Here is a 7,827-nt window from a genome sequence, read left to right as displayed (position 1 = left end):
CCATAGTCTATCCCAGCTTTCTGCTCCCCCCCATCTACCTTTCTCTGCCCCTCCCACCCCATCATCAGCTTTCCTACTCACTCTCCCTGGCAGCCCTTATCCAGGAAAACTATGGCTGGATTGTACAATGCAGGCCACCAGGCCCAGTTCACAATGGGGAACCCAAAAGGATTCACAGGCAGTATCTCCCTTTCCCTTGTACCGCCCTCCTCACACTATTTCCTCCTGGCAGTGCCCATACCTTCCCCTGCTTCCTTCTCTCACTCTCACCCACCAACCTGCCTTTTATTTGCCCTCTCCCACCCCCCAGTTTGGTGTAGTGGTTAGGAGCGTGGACTCTAATCTGGGAGAACCGGGTTTGATTCCCCACTCCTCCACATGCAGCTGCTGGCGTGACCTTGGGTCAGTCACTGTCCTCTCAGAGCTGTTCTCTCAAGACCAGTTCTCGGGAGAGCTCTCTCAGCCCCACCTACCCCATAGGGTGTCTGTTGTGGGGACGGGAAGGGGAAGGAGACTGTAAGCTGCTCTGAGACCCCTTCGGGTAGTGAAGGGAGGGATATAAATCCAATCTCTTCGTCTTCTCTTCTCTCCTTCTTCCCATCCACCAGCCAACCTACCACTGTCTGCCCCCCATCTTTAGCTTTCACCCCATCCCTTCTCCTTGCAGCCTCTACATGGGAAGACTATGGCCTGATTGTGTAGCCGCAGCTGCTGAGGCCAGTTGCACAGTGGGGCACCACAAGGGCTTGCAGGGGCACCTTGATTTCCCTTGCTTCTTCCTCCCCACACTATTTCCTCTTTCCTTCCTCCTGGCAACCCCCATATCATCTTTCTCTGCTTCCTTCTCTCCTTCTTGCCCACCAATCAAGCTACCTTTTATCTGCTTCCCCATCTTCAGGTATGTTTACTCTTTATTTACTTCATTTATACTCTGCCTTTCTCCACAATCCCAAAGCAGTTCACGCAGTTCTCCTCTCCTCTGTTAGGTAGGTTAGGCTAAGAACACATGACTGGCCCAAAGTCACCCAGTGAGCTCTCATGGCAGACTGAGAATTCACACCTGGATCCTGTTCTTGAACTCTAACCACTGCACAACATTGGCTTTTGCGGGTGGCGACTGTTGAACATTAGCAAGCAGCCAGGCCTGGTGAGTCCTGCAAGTTGCCTGGTAGCTAGGCCTACCGCGATGGGTCTTCCCTCAAAGGCCAAAAGAGCACAGGAAAGGGCCCTGCCCCCACCCCTTGCCTTCCACTGACAGAAATCAAGGCTTGTAGATAGGCATGGTTGCCCAACAAAGGCCACTGAGAACAGTTGTTTCTTAAAGCTACAGGCGCTGCTTCTATTCTGTAGAGGGGTGAACTGCCAGGCTTTTTTCTTAAACTTTCAAGGTGGGTTTTTTTGGGTTTTTTTGGGTAGACTTGGGCCTTTTTCAGCTTTGTGGAAAGATTTGTCTTGTATATTCAAGCCTCCAGTCCGTGAATTTAAGTATCTACAGGATTTGCCACTTTGAGAATCAGACTGATTTTATAGCCCTCCCCAATGCAATTTTGCATTCTTAATTTTCCTGGTTTAATGGCCATTTTTCTTGCTAACCTGAAGTGTTCTGATTATATGCTTCCAAATGTGACCAGAGAAGAGTGTGTGACTCAGCAGATATATGTTGCCAAGAAACTCTTCGCTTGCTTTCAAGAAATGCTTGACATGCCACTGTATACCTCTTGAATGACCTCTGCTGTGGAAAAGAAATCCTGACACTAGTACAAATCCCAGATGTGTTGCGTAGAATTGTTTCCAAAAGGGTTAGGTCTTCAAACATGATGGTAACATTTTCCTTTACCTCTTTTACCAGTATAGGCATATCCCACCTGAAATCATCCTGAGGATCCCCTAGATGTGTTGCGTAGAATTGTTTCCAAAAGGAATGATGGTAACATTTTCCTTTACCTCTTTACCAGTATAATGCTCTTGCTCTGCCATCTAACTAGTGGGATGAGACTTCCTCGGGGCCAGTTCTCTACCCTAGAAGCTGCTTAGGGAGGAGGCCAGGGCTACACTGCGGAAGCTTGGCTTTCTCCCAATGGCTGGCAGTACAGAGGGGGAAGTGGGTAATGGTCTACACCAATCATTGTTCCATTCCACATGGAGACTGGTCTATGTAATTTCCGTGCTGCTGGTGCAAATACAGTGCAGTGGCCACAGGGCTTCCACGTGGCTGATTTCCCCACAGCGTTCCTGCCCCAGTCCCCTGGCAGCAGCTAATCCCCCCCACACTCCGGCGCTTTTAACAGTTGTTTCAAAAAGCAGCAACTAGATGTTGCAACATCAACATGTGATAACAATCTGTGAATTTCCAGCAATCACTTTTAAAAGTCTCTAGCCTATTTCACTAAGGCAATATGTTGTGTGTGGGACAGGGAACACATGAAGTTGCCTTATACTGAATCAGACCCTTGATCCATCAAAGTCAGTATTATCTACTTAGACTGGCAGCTCCTCTCCGGTGTCTCAGGCAGAGGTCTTATCACCTACTGCTTGTTCCTTTTTTAACTGGAGATGCCGGGGACTGAACTTGGGACCTACTGCATGCAAAGCAGATGCTCTGCCACTGAGCCACAGAGCAGATCCTACAGGGCACCTGTTCAGGCTTTGCTGTGATCATTCCCAAAAACTTTGCACCAAAGCAGGTTTGGGAAAGATTGGAGAAAAGCTAAGGAAACCCCAGGAGGTACAGACATGTACCATGATGCTGTGAGGAAGTGGGGAGGAGCTTACCCACAGCACTGAGCCCTAAGCAAAAAACCTGTGTGGAAATGGCCACTGTTGCCTTGGTTAGGTCTGAGTGAGCCCCTGCAACACTGCTGGCTCCACTGGAGCTATACTTGATCCCGATCAGTGTTCCCTCTAAGCTGAGTTAGTGTGAGCTAGCTCACAGTTTTTTAGCCTCCGGCTCACACATTTTTGTCTTAGCGCAGGGAGGAGGGCTCCAGAGCAAAGTAATTGATGCAGTAGCCAGATCGCTCCCTCACAACTTGAATGCCAGTAGCTCACAAAGTAGATTTTGTTGCTCACAAGACTCCATGGCGTAGAGGGACCATTGATCCCGACTGCCAGTGGCATGGCAGGGGCAGCCTGTGTACCTTTCTTGAGGGGATTAAATACCTTCAACTGGCTGCGTATTTATTTCCTTCATTTATACCCCACCTTCCCCCCCCCCACTGGGGACACAAATGAGTTTACATTGTCCTGATCTCTGTTTTATTCGCAAAAAAATAAAATAAAAAAACCCCAAACCCTCAAACCTTGTGGAGCAGCTCAAGATGGGTAGCCATGTTTTTCTGACGGTAGCAGGAGAAAAGAGCAAGAGTAGCACCTTAAAGACTTAAGAAAATTTGTGGCAGGGTATGAGCTTTCGTGAGTCGCTGCTCACTATGTCTAAAGAAGTGGGCAGTGACAAGCTCATACCCTGTCACAAGTTCTGTTAGCCTTTCAAGTGCTACTGGACTCTTGCTCTTTTCTGCTCTCGTGAAGTAGGTTGGTCTGGATGTGTGTGACTGGCACGAGGTCACTCAAGTGAGCTTCCATGACAGAGAGGGGGTTTGAACCTAGTCGGACACTCTCACCACCACTACACCATACTGGCTGTATAGACCTTACGTTCATTTTAACCAATCTTGCCTTTCGGGCATGAGAAACATCCCTATGTGACTTGTGCCTGATGGAGAATATTCCTGGAAACCTCACCTTCTCTCATCCCCTCTCCACACAAGGGGAGGAGCTGTAGAGAAGACACTGGATTATGATGGGTGCATAAAATTGGCCATGCACTTCCTGCAAGTTCACCTTTATTCGTTTGTGAACAGACATGCTATAAAGAACTGAGTATGGATCAGCAGCACTCCCTTGCCACTGCTTAGGAAAGGCAATGCATTGACTCCTGGCATGTTGAGCCAAGGTATGGTTGCACCTAGCTTGAGTGCCTGTTTGGAATGTGTGCTTGTCGCTGGTATTCAATGGTGCCTTCTGCTGACCTCCACAGGTGGGTCTTGTGGTTCTTCAAAAACGACAAGAGCAAGACATGGCAGGAGAACTTGCGACTTGTCACCAAGTTTGACACTGTGGAAGACTTTTGGGCGTGAGTGGATTTCACTCTTTCTTCTTACCCGTTAGGATTCCTGAACCTGACAACCACAAATTCAGCAGGGGGGAAGGGGTGTCTGTCTGGTGGCGAGTCCAGTGAAAACGGCAGCATACCTACATTAGTGAGAAGAAAGACATGAGAGTATTAAATATTCCTAGATTGTCAGTCTCAGAAATGCTCCGATAAGGGTATTGTCAACATCATGCTTCCAACCGTTTTTAATCACTGACCGTGAGTAAAGGAGTTACTTTGCAGTAGTTGGTATAGGTGTCTCCTTCACCTCCACCTCCACCATGCACACAATACTATAGAATCTGACACCAACAGGCCTGCATGCAAACTCTTTGGATACATAAGAGCTCCAGCAACAATCAAGTGTATAAAAGAAGCGTTCAGAAACAGAATGCTGACACCCACCTAAAATACTGTTTGGGCTGACCCACACTTCAGACTCTGAGTAGCTTAATGTTCATTCTCTTCATCCAGGGAAGTCTGAGGATTGTAGCCCTGGCAGAGAGACCAAACATCCCTCAGAATTCTTTGTAACCTAGCTAAACCGCAGTTGTCAATCCTTCGGGAAAAGGCATGTAGGTTAAGCTGTTATAATTCACTGAATTCTTTATACCCTGCCTTTCTCCCCAGTGGGGACCCAAGGCAGTCATCAGCATAAATTTGCTATGTAAGTACCACTTGGGTCCAACCCAAGTAGGTACCATTAAACATTTCTATGATGGCAAAAAGAGCAATTTAAAAGAAGAGGAGATTGGATTTATACCCCGCCCTTCACTACCCGAAGGAGTCAGTGTGTCTTACAATCTCCTTTCCCTTCCTCTCCCCACAACAGACACCCTGTGAGGTAGATGGGGCTCAGAGAGCTCTGCAAGAATTGCTTGTAAGAGAACAGCTCTGAGATAACTGTAACTGACCCAAAGTCACCCAGCTGGCTGCATGTGCAGGAGTGCAGAATTAAGCCTGGTTCTCCAGATTAGAGTCCGTGCTCCTAACCACTGCATCAAACTGGCTTTCATCCTAGCTGGAAGGGAAAACAGAATATCTGAGTCTGACAAACACTTCCACTTCAGAGCTGCTCTGTACACTTGCATGTACTTGTGCACATATATACTAAAAGTGAAACACACAGTATATTTTAAAACAAACTAGACACGTGTGCATGCTGTAGGGAACTCCCAATGGGCCACAGTTCCCTGCAGTGTACTTCTTATGTGGAATGGCTCTTAAGGATATTTCCAGGTTGCATTGCTACTTTAGAAATTGTTAAATACTGGGTTCCATGGATGGTCTGACCCCAAGCATAGTGATCAGCTCTGCTTTATTAGTGATTTCAGGAACAGGACTGAAACCTCAGGGCAACAGCCCTGTTTAAATCGCATGCAAAAACCACACCCAAACACACCCAACTCTCAACAATACACTGTTTACATAACATTAGTTTCTCATTGGTCACCTCCAGAGTCCTGGTGGGCTATTGTTCTAGAGCTCCAAGCTCAGCCAGTCTCTGTTACCCAGTCCTGGAATATTCCAGCCCTAATACATAACAGAAATGTTCCTGCTATCTTTTATAAGGTACCTATCTCCATGGGGGTGGCGGGGTAATACACTATGCATTTTTCCTCATACTGTGTCTTATCTCTTTCTCCATGAGACTGCAGGCTGTACAGTCATATCCAGCTGGCCAGCAAGCTGACCTCAGGCTGTGACTACTCCCTTTTCAAGGTAAGGCATCTCCAAGTTGGCATCGCATGGCACTGTGCAAGTCTCCTGTGGGTATGCTGAGCGGAGAAGGCTTGTTCAATCTGCAGTCCTGCGGCTCTGTTTTTCTTATTGACTGAGCCTTGCCATACGTCATGGTCCTACGCATGGCCTGTTGGAAGTCTGATGCGTTATGATGGAATAAGAATGCCTCAGAACTTTAGCAGATGTGGAGGCTGTGACGTATGTGTGAGTTGCATGCATTGACATAGTAAGGACTCCTTGTCGCTTTCCTGGCAGGATGGCATTGAGCCTATGTGGGAAGATAACCGGAACAAGCGGGGTGGCCGTTGGCTTATTGCACTGGCCAAGCAGCAGCGGCATACAGAGCTTGACCATTTCTGGTTGGAGACGGTAAGTAAGCTGCGTGTGTGCACACAGGTCATCACTGGTTTCTGTGCTGGGTTTAAGCCTCATTCTTTCTCTTTTGGGCAGATGGAAGAGCTCCCCTCCTAGTCCCCTCCCCTTGGTAGTTCTTTCCCAAGGCAGTGGTAGTTCACGAGGGGTAAGGTGTCTTGTACCACCTGACAGCTTGGTAACGGGAGAAAGAAAGGCTATGTGGGATCCTTCTGCCCAGGCAGTTCTTCCCTTCTTGTATGCTATTCCCCTTCCAAATGAAGCAACCAACCCCTCTTTTCCAAAGGGTGTTTTGTTTGTTTCCCTTTGGGCAGGGCAAGCTGCTTAAAGAGCCTTTATAAGGCCAGATGTTTTGCCCATGTCACCTGCATATACTGCGTTCTGTGGTTCCCTGTAATCCCTGTCTTTGTTTTACTCCTGTAGCTGCTGTGTCTGATTGGAGAGATGTTTGATGACTACAGTGATGATGTCTGTGGGGCTGTCATCAACATCCGTGCCAAGGGGGACAAGATTGCAATCTGGACCCAGGAGGCAGAGAACCGAGATGGAGTCACCCATATTGGGTAAAAGGCTGTTCCCACTCCTCTGTTCTCTATTTAGTGCTGCTCAGTGACTTAGGGGAGCTAATGCCAGCTACCCTCATAACATGGAATATATCCCTATGATCAAATGTAACATAGGGGCTTGAAATGTGAGTGAGTGGTTGGCATAAAGAATGGAATTCCTTTAAATTAAAAAAAAAGTTTTGCTTCACTGGGAGGGGTTCCGGGAGGGCTCATGGTGTTGTAGGCTGATTGCAACAGAATGTTGTTTATTTGCAGGCGTGTGTACAAGGAGCACCTGGGCCTGTCTTCAAAAGTGGCAATTGGTTATCAGGCTCATGCAGACACAGCCACCAAAAGCGGTTCCCTCATGAAGAACAAGTTTGTGGTGTGAGCAACAGCGATGGAGCCTCACAGCTGGCAGGATCTCTGGGAGGGGGTCTGGATGGAAGGAAGATGGAGACTGGGGGGTTGATATACTCACAGCTGGCAGGATCTCTGGGAGGGGGATCTCTGGATGGAAGGAAGATGGAGACTGGTGGGGTTGATATGTAGGGGTGGCATTGTGAGTGGTGATATAACTTTGCTCTGTTCTTGAGAAACTAAAATTTTGCAGTCTTAACACTTCTACTTTTGTCTTTGCCCAGGGTTGGGGACTTGTGGAAAACTAATAATTGTTGCCTTAAAAATTACTTCTATTGGCTTCCTTTGGACTGAGCAGGCTGATCAGTAGTGGGATCTCTTTGGGCTTACCTCCCCATCCAGACACTTGGGTTATATGGCAGCAGTTGGCTAGCAGAGTAGTGGATGAGCTTCTCCCTTCCTCCCACCTGGTTGTGTTCTCACCTGACATGCCAAGAATCTCCATCCTGGTTTTGGTAAGAAGAGGTATCTTCTGATGTTCCATTTTCTGGCACAAAGTGAAACATTCCCCACTCACAGGTAATTCATCCCTGAGCACCTATATCTGGGGGGAAAGCGGAGGAAGTAATGCAAGGCAAAGTTGAGTGTAAGCATGAT

The 7,827-nt window shown here is 47.7% G+C and overlaps 1 protein-coding gene across 1 annotated transcript in view; it reads left to right on the top strand.

The window, feature by feature from the left end:
- The window catches only part of EIF4E1B (eukaryotic translation initiation factor 4E family member 1B), an 11,153-nt gene extending 3,952 nt beyond the window's left edge, over positions 1 to 7,201 (top strand). Inside the window, exons 3-7 of the mRNA XM_015412506.1 lie at positions 4,037 to 4,132; positions 5,809 to 5,872; positions 6,149 to 6,262; positions 6,689 to 6,828; positions 7,087 to 7,201. Of these exons, the coding sequence (XP_015267992.1) occupies positions 4,037 to 4,132; positions 5,809 to 5,872; positions 6,149 to 6,262; positions 6,689 to 6,828; positions 7,087 to 7,201 (529 nt within the window). The remainder of the gene's footprint in view (positions 1 to 4,036; positions 4,133 to 5,808; positions 5,873 to 6,148; positions 6,263 to 6,688; positions 6,829 to 7,086) is intronic.
- The last annotated feature ends 626 nt before the right edge of the window (positions 7,202 to 7,827 follow it).

Source organism: Gekko japonicus, unplaced genomic scaffold (assembly GCF_001447785.1).
Source record: "Gekko japonicus isolate JY-2015 unplaced genomic scaffold, Gekko_japonicus_V1.1 scaffold100, whole genome shotgun sequence".
NCBI classification, from domain to species: Eukaryota; Metazoa; Chordata; class Lepidosauria; order Squamata; family Gekkonidae; genus Gekko; species Gekko japonicus.
Note: the sequence above shows the minus strand (reverse complement) of the source record. Positions and strands in the feature narration are given on the sequence as shown.